The 16,250-nt window shown below is 35.8% G+C and overlaps 1 protein-coding gene across 1 annotated transcript; it reads left to right on the top strand.

Moving 5' to 3' along the window:
• Window positions 1-10,273: 10,273 nt before the first annotated feature.
• Window positions 10,274-16,250, top strand: LOC112317614 (olfactory receptor 52E4-like). The gene is made up of 2 exons (XM_053925619.2): window positions 10,274-11,183; window positions 16,151-16,250. The coding sequence occupies exons 1-2, from the start codon at window positions 10,274-10,276 to the stop codon at window positions 16,222-16,224; spliced, it is 984 nt and encodes a 327-aa protein (XP_053781594.2). The 3' UTR covers window positions 16,225-16,250.

Raw genomic sequence — 16,250 nt, 5'->3', positions numbered from 1 at the left:
TTCTTTCTTTCTTTCTTTCTTTCTTTCTTTCTTTCTTTCTTTCTTTCGTTCTTTCTTTCTCTTTCTTTCTTTCTTTCTTTCTTTCTTTCTTTTTACTATTTGTGCTTTTTGTGTTTATTTATTTTTTTTATTTAATCGTTTGATTGTTGTTCAAGCAGAAAGAAAGAAGGAGCTCCTACCTTTTGCGACAGCATGGATGGAACTGGAGAGCATAGTGCTAAATGAAGTAAGCCAAGCAGTGAGGGACAAATACCATATGGTCTCACCTTTAAGTGGAGATACTACCAACATTTTTTACACCAATCAGTACACTCCAAACTTGTAATTTTCATTTTAGATAGTGATCATACATTTTTTTTTTGTAGGGAAAGAAAAGTTTTCTTCAACACTTTTAGGGTCCTGGGTTGAATTTGAAAATTAAACTGACAAAAACCGATTAACAGGAGAAAAGCATACCAATTTTATTGAATTTTTACATGTACATGGGAGCCTTCACAGGAGGATGAAGACCTGAAGAAGTGACTAAAGCAGAAGTGTTTTAACAAAAAAGAAATAAATTTGTAAAAAATACCTGACAATCTTTGGACTGGAGAAGTAAATGGTGAAGAAATAACTAGGAAGATAACAGCTTAACAAGGGTTTGTTTGCAGATTCTTTTGGTACCATTGCTGGGCTAATAACAGTTTGTCTCCAGTAAAAAGAGAATTTATTTCCTGCCTCTGGGCAAAACGAGGGGGGCTTTTTCTGTACTTACTGCTTCTTAATTGCCTTCAGCATAGAATAATTTTTAAGTCAAAGATGCATATTTCAGGGTAACATATTGTAGTTTCCTTCAGTTTCATATACATTGGTCACATATGCACAATCAATATTCAAAATTACCAAACTGTATGTAGTAAAATAAAACCTCTTACAATCCAATATTCCTCTCTGGAAGCAAACATCATCATTGAGTCTTGTATATTCTTCCAGATCCTTCCATGATGATAGGCTTTTAAAATCCAAATGGTAGCACACTCAATAGTGAGCTCTTTTTCATTTAACAATGTATTGCATTATTCCTTTACCCCATATCTCTCTATATAGAACTTCTTTTGTCTTTGTATAATAATTTTTCTCTTTCTATATTTGGAATGTGTCTAAGCAATGTTTGGGTGCATAAAATTTCCCAACCTCATTTTGCCCATTTGGAAGCTTAAAAACTATTTCTAGAAGGAATTTCTAGGTCATGGGGCATTGTCTCTGTATTAAGAGAGGTTAAGAGAAGTAATATTACCAATTTATATTTCAATGAGTAAAGTAGAAGATCAACTTGTTCCCTACATCCATTAAATAATGTTTCAATAAGTTTTCAAGTATTTTGCCATTTAGAGAGGTAAAACAATATAACTTTGCAATTTACATATTATCTGATTTTGAATTAAATTAACCATACTTCTACATGCTTATAATTGATTCAGTTTTATGTGTACTACCTATGAATAACCTTGGCTGATGTTTTATTATACATTAACAATGATTTGTTACATATCTTTACTTATTTAGGTATTTATTCCTTTGCCCTGATATAAGTCACATCCTTCTATGCCCTTGAATCTCTCTTGATGTTGTTTATGGCTATTTTTGTCAAAAGGAACTTTTTAAAGAGTCAAAAGTATCGATCTTTTCTTTAATGACTACTAAGTTTTATGTCATTTATAATAGTTTTTGCTCATCTGAAATTATTAGAATAAAAATATGTTCCTGTATTTTCTTCTATAGTGTTTCTTTCATTTTAATCTTTGTAAAACAAATAAAATATAACACATTTGCAAAATAGTACATAAAGGTCAACAAACTGTCAACATTCATGTAACCACAGCATAGGCCAAGAGGTAGAACATTGCCAGCCCCCAGAAGCCGCTGTTGTGGCTGTTCTACTCTCTACTCTTTCAACCACGCCCCCTGCAAATAGTAACCGCTATCTTATTTTGTGTATGTGAATACATCCTTGCTTTTCTGTGTGCTTATCATGCATCCCTAAATGTTATAATTTAGCTTGATGTATTCTTTTATCTATTCATATACAAATGGAATCATATGATATATATTCTCTTGGGCCTGGCTTCTGTTGTTGAACCTAAGAATAATCCATGTTGCTGTACATATCTGTGGTTCAGCCATACTTATTGCTGCATAGAAATCTATTATGTGAATAGCCTACACATTTTTAATCTATTCTATAATTAATGGACATTTAGTTCCTTCCAGGTTTGTGTCATTATGAATAATATTCTTACACATATTTTTTTATGCTCATATACACGTAATTCCCCTGACCCAGAATGATCTGGCTACAATTATTGCTGAATATTTAACAACTCAAAAGCAAAGACCAGTGCTAGACATTCTGACATGAGACCATTCCTTTAGGGTAAGTGGCCAGCCAATTGCTGGTAGACTCCATTTTGATGGGAGTAGTAGCAGGAGTGGCATTTCTTTATGTGACTGGATATGAATGTCAAACAAATTTGTCTGCAATACACTCAAAGAAGCATTACCTGTGGCTTACATATAACACTATGCTGAGAACAAATAACTCATTTTCTAAAAAAAATAGTTGTGGGGGGTGGGCTGGCTGGAGGAGAGCAAAAGGGGAAAAATTGGGACAACTCTAATAGAATAGTAAATTATTTAAATAAATAAATAAAATAGTTATAATGGTGTAGTCATACCTATGAGATTCGTGGAGTTTGCTATGTACTCCATCACCCCAAAGGAAATGGTCTTGGAGAATAATGAGAAAACTTATGCAAGATAAGTAACACTGCCAGCTGGGAAAATACTTGCAATGGGAGGTGTTATCCTACATGATCTCATGCGTACTTTAATAAGACAATTCATGGTACCATCTCCTCACTAGCCAGATTACTTAGTTCTACGAGGGATGGGACTAGAAGTAAACCCTCTCACTATTACATGCCATAACTGAGAGAATTCAGAGCAGGACACCCCAGAATGTGCCCCTTGGTACGTAGATTATTCCAGCTGAAGACTATCAAGGCTCAGCAGACTCAGGCAGAACTTTTAACCTCTCTTTTAACTGTCTAACAGAATTTAGATAGGGGACCTGTACCAAAAACAGAGTTATCACCAAAAATAACTTTTTAAATATAAAAGACTTACCTGCATGGCATAGCAAACTTTTGTTTACCTAACATTTGTTCTTCTCAGCTTTCTGTGAATTAACTTCCTCCCCTTTGAAACTCCAGGCCCCAATTCCCTCTCTCCTTCCCCTTGGCCCAGAATGATATATAAGCCTCAGTTACCTAACTGCTTGGGAATCTCTCATGTCTTTGTGGGGCTCTCATATGTACAGAATTAAACTTATTTTTCTCCTGCTAATCAGTTTTTTGTTAATTACTAGGCCAGCCTAAAACCCTGGAAGGAAGGAAAACTTTTTCCTCCCAACATAACTCACTTCCACAATACTTTTTCCTATCTTCATACTTTGGCAGTTTGGAGATCCTCGTTCTCAAGAGAGATTCATTTCTACTAGAAAACACAGCCATAATTCTATTTAATTAAAATATGAGGTTTTTCCCCCAAACATTATGCATACCTCATGCCGTTTTCTCAGCTAAGATGGTTATCCTGATTCTCAAGGGGAAATTGTGTTGCTTTCACATAATAAATGTTTTTGAAAGATGAAGTTAATTTATGACTGGACCGGAAAACTTACATATTTATCTCTGGAGACACTGGATATATAGTTTTGATTCATGGACAAGATAAGGGAGGTAGAGTTTATTGTGTATCACTAAAAGTCTGAAATTGCCCTGACAACCCGCAAATACAGTTTGCAACAGGTTCAACTGGTTAATAGACACTTCTTGAATGTAGAAATTTAAATGACCAAGAAATAAATAAGAGGTGTTTAAACTTCATTAGTAATGGAAATGCAAATTAATTTCACTGTCATATCATGGCAAATCTATCACTGTGCTAAATATAAAAATCTTTCAATATGGACAGTTAGTGAGAAGACAGAGCATTGAAAACTTCCATACCCTAAAGCCAAGTGTGTAGATTGGTATCCTCCACTTTGGAAAATATTTTGAAATTTTCAAGTAAATTTAAAAATAAGCATATCTTATGACAGTGATTATACCCTCAGGAATGCATTCTAATGAAATTTATGATTCTGTGTGTGAGGCTCCGGCTCTGCTACAGAAGACTGCATGCCGATGCTACGTAATGACCCACACAGCAACTTCTATGCCAGTGAGTGTATTGATGAAGATCACTGGTGAGGCAAACCTCAAAACTGACCACCCTCAAACTGAACGAGAATATTTCCAAACTCCTGGGAGTATTGGATATGGACAAGCGAAGTCAATAGTGGCTACCATTACCGGAAGTACAACACATGCTGGTGGAGCTTTGCTCAACCTGAATCACATGCAGGATGAGAATATTCCATAAAGACAATCAATATACAGAACAAGAAGGAAAGCCAATCCAAATGTACATTGCTTCCAACCCTGGAAATCCTACCGAGAAAAAAAAGGGAGAAAAGTTATGAAGCTGGGTATTATTGAAGAAATGTCTTAGCTTTCCTCTTTTGGGATCAGGTTGGGGGTGAAATAAATGACAAAGATTAATAATTAAACAAAACAATCATTATGAGTTAGGAATCAGCTAAAAAATTAAGAAGATTATATGTCAGGTTAAATAGTTTGGATTTATTCAATTTTAACAAATAATTTTTAAATACCTACAAGTCTAAGGAACAAAACAGAAATGAGGACAATTCGAAGTTAGTAGTATTTCAGTGGTCCAGGCAAGAAATCTGGGAGCTTAAAACATGAAAACGATAAAATACAGATCACAAGAAACATTTTTAAAGGTTGAAATAAATATGGTTTCTTTTCTTATTTGAATGTGTGAGATACCATATTCAGAAAATAGTTCTATTATTTCCAGAAAAAATATTTAATTTTGTCAATTATTTCCATCCAAAATTAGCCCCATCTTCCCTCTTTTTGTTTAATTAAAATTCCACTCTTTTATCTTCATAGACCTTGGATTTTAACTGGGTTATATGAGTTAAACTTTACTTTTTATTACCTCCTCCAACACTTCAAAAGGATATTACCCAAAGGGAAGGAATTTATTGGCTCTTCATGCCTTAAGGGCAAAATGAACTGTATTTGTTTTAAATGAATTTTCTCACTGTTTAACATTTTAATAGAGATTTCTCTCCTCGTGATGCTTGAAGGACTTCGTTATAATTTTGTAAGATTTCCTCTGGATTCCTTAGGATGCAATAAGCCATTACAGTCTATTGAATGTAATCATTCTTACAGTAGTGGTTTCTCACTTTTAATTGTTTGTAAGGTTGAGGATGAGTATATCCTCTACCGCCTCCTTCGGAAAGACATAGTGAATAAAAAAATTAAAATAAACAAAGAAGACAGGAATGTAGACATCAAACTTATGGAAAAGGAGTAGCTTTTAGTGGAAAGTGTAATGGGCAAGATCACTTTAATCTCTTTCTGTTCCTGTCAGTTCTGTCTATCCTCTCCAGTTCATGGTGTATTAAAGTGGGGGTGGGTTTCTTATACTTTGAAGCTTCCCTGGATACACCAAATAAAACAAGACACTATTGGGCTTAATTCCTATTAAGCTGAGGAAAATGCCTGCATATATAAAGTATGCCCTAAAAATTATGCCCTTCAGGTAAAGAAAAAAGATGTATTTGAGCAGGTGTCCTTTACTCTATAAAGAGGATTCAAATGACACCTTATCATTGTGCTTTTGCTACACAGGCTGAATTCCTCTATTCCTGCCTCCAAAGCTCCAATTCATTCCAGCAAGAGTTTGAAGGTCAGACATTTAGCTCTTGGCTACCTGAGGCACTCCATGAACAATGATGGCTACAATGTCACTATTGTAGCATTCCATGAACAACAGTGGCTGTCGTGGTCGTGACTCATGACTTCTCTCTTGATCACACTGCTGCCAGCTTCTTTTTTGAGTTTGTTGTAAAATTAAAATCCCTACAGGGGATTGTCCATACTTGTGCTTCCATTTTCCTTCCAATTCCCTTCTAACAGGATAACTATCAGTGTGAGTTTCGGAGATGGGCAAAACAGCTGTGATCAGGAACTGTCAAGAAGATAGTAAGACTACACCCCGCAACGCATTGGATTAATTGCTTAAAACCAGAAGAAACAAATTTGATCCATCATGGCTACTAATTTCACCTAAGTGTATCCCCTAGCCTCATTATATGCTTATTATAATACATTAGCATGCTCAATGATACACCCCATGCAGTCTTGATTAGAAACAGAAGCCCATATAAGGACACAAAAAGGCCAAAGGAGCCTTTAAGTCCTTGGTCCAATATAGTTTTGTGAAAGTATGGTCCCAATTGAGTCCTTTTCTCTTTCCTTTCCTTTCCTTTTCTTTCCCTTTCCTTTATTTTCTAAACAATGATATTTAAAGCACAATTTGTTTTTATTTGGATGAATCAATTTTAATGGTTTACTTATTTTGGTTTTTATGGCAGAATTTTTAAAAAATGCTTTATTCTCATCCTCTGAAAACTGAGTGGCTGGAATGGGTGAGTGGCCAAGACTCTCACATGACACATTGTTGAAGCAGCAACATTTGGAGCCCAGTCCCTTAATCACTAATCATGATTCCTCCAAATAATGAACATGAGATGGTGGAATACAGTTAGAAGCCAATATTCCAGGCCATCTCATTGTCTTGGATACCAGTCTCTGCTTACTCCAGGAAAGGGTTGGGTGATTTAAAATAAAGTCCCAAAGCCCAACAGTCGGGCTCTTCTCGTAGAGGCTGACATCTGGCCTCACAAAATATCTGTAAATGACCCCAGAATATAGTTGACAAAAAAAAAGTCTGCACTGCTGCTATTATGTCTTTCTTTGTTACATTTTCTTGCTAAAGTCCTGGTCAGTATGCTGTCTGCCACAATTTGTTCAATGAGCTAAGCATCTGACAAAAAACCAAAACAAAATGAAAAAAGGTGTAATTTGGATTTATTTACACCAGATGGCTATTGTTGCGTTGGCTGTTGTCATTTGTAAATTTGACAATCTAAGGACAATAGGTCAGTGACCCTGACTAAATAGTCAGGTATTCATGTTTTAAAAATTCTTGTGGCATACCAGTTGAAAAGCACTGTTCTGTGTTGTAGCAAAGTGAAACATACAAGTGAATTCCTTGACTCTTATCATGAGTCTGAGAGGTACACTCGTAGCACACTGTGGCTGGAATGATGTCCACCCTCATTAAATGAAAACATGGACTGAGAGACTCACAGCGTCTGATACATGTGACCACTTGACTGTGATCTCCCATCTTCTTTCCCCATCACAAAGCTGATGATTCAAAGGGGAATCAAGTGAGTTCATTGAACTAACAGCTGAGCTTCCCTGATTAAGGAGACAAATATGATGAAATGTACTGTATTCTCACCCCTGTTTTAAGACAAAAACACTGGGTGCAGGGGCTCTCCCATGACTGTTAAAGGTTTTGTTGCTCATGCACCAACCAGTTCATAGCAAAAAGAGGATATTAAAGGAGACTGTGAACCATCTGGAAGATGAAGACAATGAATATTACAATATTGTACTCTATCCTTATGAGATTAGAATTGTTAAGCAGTTATTCTACCGATGTGGCCCTGAGTGAATCACAGGCCAAAGGTGCCCCTGGGACCCTAGAGTTATGACTTGCATGACAAATCAGAGATACTGACTTCCAACATAGACTCCACTGCATGCCAATGCAAGCATTGGAAAAATAAATAATTACCATTAGGATACCCAAACCTTCTGTAATTGTCATTTCATGCCTTCTGTCTTCCACAGGTCTGGGAGTGGCTGTCACAAAGATGAATTGTGTGTCCGCAGTGACTGCTACCCCTGAAGAATTAAATGAACTACTTCCGTAGTGATACAAATACTCTGAATAAAGTCGTTCCTTATAAAATTCACCTTGGCAGTGTTTACAAGTAAATTCTTCACCAATGACCAGTGTCACCTTCAAAAGTGTCCAATATCAGCCTTCTATATTTAAATGGCCTGGGTTTCTGATGAGATTGTCACAAATAGAGATTATTCCTTGGAAATAAGTGTCTAGACTGTAAGTAAGGGTTAATCTTTCAGCATTCCTGCAGGTTGGTCACTCAGGGAGGCAGTTGGTTTCCTATAGAATGCCATGAAAACTGGATACAGATGGTTTATAAATTAAATACTGGAAGAATGTTGAGAAAGTGATCATGTTAACAGTTGATCATGTCATATATGGTAGTGAATTATTTAGTTTTCTGCTATTCCTTCCCTTTTCTTATTCTCCTATTTCTCATTGACTTCTCAGATTTTTATGTTGCCTTTATTAACCTGTATCCATTTATGTATCGGAGGATTTTTAGCCTCTTTACACCAATTATTCTATTGTCCTATTTGGGTCAACCTGCTCACCAGTGGTGTAGCCTCAACCCTTGCAACCTAACATATGTTGGTCAGAAGAAAAGGACATTGAGCTTGGACTGCAGGAGGAGGAATGTATAAGCTCAGAATTCTGACATGGTGTTGGATCCCGGGGAAAGAAATGCTGGATCTCTTTGTACGAGTCCAAAATATAATATGTAATGAACTAAAAATCTGCTACTGCTCCAATTCCATGAAATTCCAGTAATCAATACAATTCTAGAATATTTGGCATGTGAACTGTCTGGCCATTTCCCCTTAATCCAGAGTAGGAATATCTCAGAAGGCCTTAGAGTCTACCGACACACTGCTGTTCCAGACCACTTTTACATGCCATAGTGTTAACATTATTTTTACGCTCATTATTTCTTCAGTATATATGATACATTTCCAATTATATTAGGTTGCTTCTCTTACTATAAATCAAAGTCAACAAATTTTAACAGTTTAATGCTGCTGAGCCAAAGGCGAATCTCAGGGATGGAGCCTGTGGGGAGTGGAGACTAATAATGGAAGGTGGTAGCCATAGATTTTATGGTTCAGTAATACAGTCACAGGAAAATTAACTATTTTCTTTCAGGAAAAGGAAACCTCCAAACCTTAGGGTTTAATAGTCCCGTGGGAGATGGGCAGGGAGGGTGGTGAAAGCCCATTGCAGCACAAATATAAAAGTTCCTTTGTAGGCATGACAAATAAACTGAAGTCAGGAGAGATACTTCTGTAGCCTAAACCTACATGAATCATGGTCATGGCTAACACAGGTGATGCTACTCAAGGCTGAGCTGTGGAAGCGAGACACCAGATGTGAGGTTTGAGAAATAAATGACAAACAAGAAACCCCTGAAATTGAAGATGTGAGAAACACCGGAGTATAAAGTAGGTGTTGTATGAATATTCCTGGTAGGGTAAAATTCTCCTAATCTCTCCATAATTTCATTTTTTTTAAAGTATAGATGAAACAGAGGTTTTTTTAAAAAGTACATTTTCTTTCTACCCAGAATTTTTAGAGTAGTTGCTATTAGAAATTTCAATAGAAAATTTGAGATAGCCCTTGGAAATAAGTTTGTCCTTGGTCTGTCCATCTTACCTGAGTCTCACTTAGCTAAGGGAACCTCTCTCAAGGAGAAGTACCCTAATTCCAATTTACCATACTAGCCATGTATCATGGAAGAAGAAGATAAAATGAGGAACAGTTTGATTTTCTTCTTTACTCCTCCTCACAAACCTGCTTTCTCTTCCCCCAGAAAGAGAGTTACTAACTTTCCTAAACAGCTTATTTAAGAAGAGTGACTTTCACCACTTTTGTTCACACTCCAGAAGGCTAAAGAAATATTTCTTCTAGAATTCAAATTGAATCCAACCCATGTCTTAAAGATACTTAATGTTCATTATTAACTTACATTAAAGCATCCCCATATTGAGTTTATGTAGCTGCTTAAATGTCACTTTGTTAGCACTTATATCTCCTATCGCTATATCTATACTATGTATCTATACACATATATACTGTATACAGATTTTAAACAACATGTAATATTACAAAGTCAGAGATTTTGTCTGATTTCTTTGTTATACTTAGCATAATTGTTAATATTTTTGAATGTCTAAATGAACCCACACTTTGAAGGATGACATATAATCTTCATAATGTTCTGCTAATTACTGCTCCAGATTTATTGTATTCTTTTATTTAATTTAGTTTGGCTTTTTAAACCGTTTGACAATTTCTTTGTTTTTCTATCTGATTCCAAAAGAACAGAGAGGGAATGTACCCATCAAATGACACTAAGTTACACCCCTCCTCTTTCCTTCTGCTGGGAGTTCCAGGCCTGGAAGAAATGCACGTTTGGATCGGGTTTCCCTTTTGTTCTGTGTACCTCATCGACCTTTTGGGGAACATCACTATCCTGTTTGTGATCAAGAATGAACACGGTCTTCATCAGCCCATGTTTTATTTCCTGGCTATGTTAGCCTCCATTGATCTGGGCCTGTCCACATCCACTATCCCCAAGACGTTGGGCATATTCTGGTTTAGTTTAAAAGAGATTAACTTTGGGGGTTGTGTCACCCAGATGTTCTTCATTCATATATTCACTGCTATGGACACTGTCATGTTGGTTGCCATGGCCTCTGATCGCTATGTTGCCATCAGCAACCCGCTGTGGTACCGTCTGATTCTCAGTAACAGAACTATTGTCCTCATCTTTGTGGTGGTGTTTGGTGTCAATTTCATTTTGGTTGTCCCCCTGGGGTTTCTCATCCTGAGGCTTCCCTTCTGTGGACATCATATAATCCCTCACACATATTGTGAGCACATGGGAATTGCTCAGCTGTCTTGTGACAATATAAAGGTAAACATGATATTTGGATTAATTCTCATATCAGTGGTGTTTATTGATGTGGTTCTGATTGTCATCTCCTGTGGGAGAATACTCCGAGCTGTCTTCTGCCTTCTGTCTCAGGATGCCAGACTCAAGGCGCTTAATACATGTGGCTCCCATATCTGTGTTATTCTGGCCTTCTTCACTCCAGCTGTTTTCTTGTTCCTGACCCACTGGTTTGGCAGCAATGTCCCCATATACATTCACATTCTCCTGGCCAATTTATATGTTGTTGTTCCACCAGCCCTTAATCCTGTCATCTATGGAGTGAGGACTAAGCAGATCAGAGAGCAGGGTTTGAGGATTTTTTTTAAAAAAAGATAGACAAACTTTCTCAGAAATATTCATTTTAAAGTAGGGAAAAGACAATGTCCTTCTCAATTACAGAACCTTGCCACAAAAAAAGACTCTGACCTTAGTATTATTTTGTTTATAATTTCACTAGATAGCCTATCTAGAACATATAATGTGATTAATATAAAAGCAATCACTGTGAAAACTTACAGAATACCTACAAGTTTTGAACAACTTAGTTATAAGATTTTATCATGATTACTTTCTTATAAACCCCCTATAGAGCAGGTTTTACAGATAGGATTGTGTGAAATAAAATCCTTCCTTTTATTTGCAGAAAGTCAATTCTACTGGCCACATTACCAAATTTATACACATCCCTACATCAAGGACTATAGGTTTTTAATACTTCCAACAGATTCATTCATTCCTTTCTTACTTGCTTAGTTACTTTTATCCACAATGTTATTGATACTTTATTATATACCAGAGTCTGTCATGTAAATAAAAATATAAAAATGTACATGACATTTTAATGGTTTTATAAAAAGAATTTGGGGAAATTTTGCATGAAGTTTTCCCAGGGACTTCATGTAAATGCAAATCTCCTCATAAGTAATTCACTGTTCAAAGTGAACTGGTCTGTCTGTAGATGTGTATCTATGCAATACTGCAAAACACAAGTAAATATAAATCTATTAGATATTAATCAATTTATCTCTATGTCTATTGAGAGGAAGACATAAAGAGAAAGGGGGAGAGAGAGAGAGGAGAGAGAGAGAGAGAGAAACTTCCTAGAAGCATCAATATGGCAGGGAAATTAGGTTGCTCAAGAATGAACACCCCTAAGTGGGTGAAATCCTATACATGTTAATTACATTTTCAAAGGTCAAATTTAATGCTATAGATAGTAAATATTCTCAGATTCACAAACTCATTATTTATTATGCACCTTGTAATGTTGAGCCCTTTTCAACTTGCCCTTCCTCTTTGTGGCTTATTAGATGAGCCTTGGTATTTTATCCCTGTTTTGCAGTTTTTGACCAATGTTATGTATTTAGTTAATGTTTACCAAATGATATGTTGTTAAAATAGCAAATGCTTGATAATTGACTTTTTACTTAAAATATTATCTTCCAAAGAAGACATACAGATGGCCAACAGGTACATGAAAAGGTGCTCAGCATCACTAATCATCAGGGAAATGCTAATGAAAACCACAGTAAGATATTACTTCACACCAATTAGAATGGCTATTATGAATAAAAAGAAAGAGAAAGAAAGAAATGTAGATAGGATGGGAAAAAAGGGAACACTTCTGCACTATTGGTAAGAATGCAAACTGGTGCAGCCACCATGGAAAACAGCATTAATGTTCTTCAAAAAGTTAAAAATGGTAGGAGCTCCTTCTTTCTTTCTGCTGCATAGAATTCCATTGTGTAAATGTACCGTAGTTTTTTGATCCATTCATATACTGATGGGCACCTAGGTTTCTTCCAGCACTTGGCTATTGTAAATTGTGCTGCTATGATACATTTACACAATGGAATTCTATGCAGCAGAAAGAAAGTAGAGCTCCTACCCTTTGTGACAGCATGGATGGAACTGGAAAGCATTATGCTAAGCGAAATAAGCCAGGCAGTGAAAGGCAAATACCATATGATCTCACCTTTAACAGGAACAATGGGTGGAGGTGGTCAAAAGGTACAAACTTCCAGGTATAAAATAAAGAACTCATGAGTATGTAATGTACAGCATAGTAAATATAGTTAATAACATTTAGTGTATATTTGAAAGTTGCTAAAAAAGTGATTCTTAAAAAGTTCTCATCATAAGAAAAACTGTAATTATGTGGATGAGGGATGTTAATTAGACTTTTTGTGGAGATGGTTTTACAATATTTACAAATGTCATCAATATATACAAATATTATGTTGCACACCTGAAACAAATATAATGTCATACATTGATTCTAACTCAATAAAAAATACAAATACCCTTCTTTATTGAATGCAGAATATCTGTTTTCTATGTTATAATAAATTACCCTAGACTCCATAACTTAAAATACCACAAATTTATTATCTTAGAGTTTGAGTAGTTCAGAAGTCCAGCCCAGTTCTCACTGGGCCAAAAATCAAAGTGTCAAGAAGGCTACTTTCCGTTCAGGAGCTCTGGAAGAGAACCTCTCTTTTGTGTTTTCTAGCACCTAGCAGCCTCCTTTCTCCATCTTCAAAGCCAACAATATTACTTCTGTCCATCTGCTGTACTCACATTTCCCTCTGACTATCATCTTCTGCCTTCCTCTTCCACTTTTGAGAATCCCTATGGTTACATATTTTGTTTGTTTGTTTTGTTGATTAGGTTGCAAGTGGAGAGATTGGAATCCAAGGTGAGATTATATGGTGTTTGTTTTTTACTGCCTGGCTTATTTCACTTAGCATAATGCTCTCCAGTTCCATACTTGAACAACAATAAAAATAAATAAATAAATAAATAAATAAAATACAGATACTCAATCTTATTTGCTAGAAAACTAATTTTAAAAAAATAGACTACAAGTCTATAACATATGCTGGAAAGTCAAAAGAAATACACATAAGAAAGCCTGAGAGAGAGAGAGCGCTGAATTTTACATATAAATCCTGCCCACACCTTTGAAGTACACATGTTTGGGGCAGACTCCAAACAACCTAAGTAAAGCTACAAAAACTGAAGAGGTATTTTAGCTGCTACCTATGGCAGGAAAGACAGACGGAACTTGAGGTCAGCCAAGTTACCTCCTTGAAAAAAATTAAATTAATTGAATTCAGAAAACTATGACAGAACCTAGAGATTCTGCACCAGAATACTGTATTCTGGAAATCATTCACAATTTCCCGAATACAGTATACCATCTAAAATCATTAGACACACAAACATAGAAAAGCATCACCCATGCCCCCCACAAAAAAAGACAATTAATGGACACTGATAGCAAGATAAGCCAGATATTTAAAGAGTAGATACAGATTTCAAAGCATGGATAGAACTACAGATTATTATACTAATTTAAATAAGCCAGTCAGAGAAAGACAAGTGCTATATGATATCACTTACATGTGAAATCTAATGAAAAAAATAAACTGACAAACAAAATAGAGTCAGAGGCATAGATACATGAAAGAGCCTGATGGCTGTCAGAGGGAAAGGAGGATGGGTAACTAGATTAAGGAAGCATGATTAATGAAAAGGGAACTCACTGTATGGGTGAAAATATTTGCCAAAGTTACATCTGATATGGGGTTAGGTTCCAAAATATATAAAGAACTTATACGACTCAACACCAGGAAGAAAAACACTGTAATTTAAAAAATGTGCAAAAAACCTGAACAGACTCATTTCCAAAGATGGCCAATAAATATATGAAAAAATAATCAACATCATTAGTTATCAGAGAGATGCAAATCAGAGAGATGCACAATGATACACCACTTCACACCAGTCAGAATGGCCATGATAACCAAATCAACAAACAACAATTGCTGGTGAGGTTGTGGAGAAAAGGGAACCCTAGTACACTGTTGGTGGGAATGCAGACTGGTGCAGCCACTGTGGAAAACAGTATGGAATTTCCTCAGAAAACTAAACATGGAACCACCTTTTGACCCAGCAATTCCACTTCTGGCATTATACCCTAAGAATTCTGAAACACCAATTCAAAAGAACCCATGCACCCCAATGTTCATAGCAGCACAATTTACAATAGCCAAGTGCTGGAAGCAACCTAAGTGTCCATCAATAAATGAGTGGATCAAAAATCTATGATACTTTTGCACAATGGAATTCTATGCAGCAGAAAGAAAGAAGGAGCTCCTACCCTTTGTGACAGCATGGATGGAACTGGAGAGCATTATGCTAAGTGAAATAAACCAGGTGGTGAAAGACAAATACCATATGATGTCACCTATAAATGGAACCTACTCAACAAAACAAACAAGCAAGCAAAATAGAACCAGAGACATTGAAATAAAGAACAAACTGACAGTAACCAGAAGGGAGGGGGATAACAGGGGAAAGAAGGGTTAGGGTCAAGTCAAGGAACATGTATAAAGGACCCATGGACAAAGACAACAGTCGGGGTGGGGGAGATACTGAATGTGGGAGGTGGGATGGGTAGGGCAGGGGAGAGTAATAGGGAGAAAATGGGGACAACTATAATTGAACAATAATATTTTTTAAAAGAAAGTAGAGCATCTTTTCATGTTCATTAGAAATTTGGATATCCTCCTTTATGAAATCTCCACACAAGTCCTTTGCTAATTTTTCCATGTGGTGATGTTCTTTTTTCTTATCAAATTATAGGAGTCTTTTAAATATTCTGTAATAGAAGTCATTTGACTTGGCTATTCTCTCTGTTAATGGTATATTTGATTATGGTGGACACACAATACAATATACAGATGATGTGTTATAGAATTGTATACTTGAAACCTATAACATTGTATGAACAAATGTCACCCCAATAAATTCAATAAAAATAAAAAATGTTCCTAATTTTAATATACACTTACTAATCAATATGTTTTCAATAGTGTTAGCATGTATATGTGCTTGTGCCTTATTTTAATATTTTTTATTAAAAGGTTATAAAGATATTTTCTTCTTTTCCCGAAATTTTAATGATTTCCCTTTAAATTATTTTCTTTTATTTTTAAAAAATATTTTTTTATTTTTATTGTATTTATTGTGGTGACATTGGTTAATAAAATTACATAAGCTTCAGGTGTAGAATTCTGTAATACATCAAGTGGATATTGTATAGTGTGTACCCCACCCCAAGTCAAGTCTTTTTCCATCCCCATTTATTCCCCTTTTACCCTTTTCTACTTCCCCCCTCTTTCCCTCTGGTAATCACCATAGTGTCGTCTTTGTCTATGAGGTCTTTTGTTCATTTGTTTTGCTTAGTTTTTTCCGTTTTTAACTTAGTCCTCCAACTTCTCTCCCCTCTAATAGCTCTCAGTCTGTTCTCTGTATCTATGAGTCTGTTTCTATTTTGTTAGTTTATCTTTTTTCATTAGATTCCACA

This window comes from Desmodus rotundus, chromosome 5 (assembly GCF_022682495.2).
Source record: "Desmodus rotundus isolate HL8 chromosome 5, HLdesRot8A.1, whole genome shotgun sequence".
NCBI lineage: Eukaryota > Metazoa > Chordata > Mammalia > Chiroptera > Phyllostomidae > Desmodus > Desmodus rotundus.
This window is presented reverse-complemented; position numbering and strand designations above follow the sequence as displayed.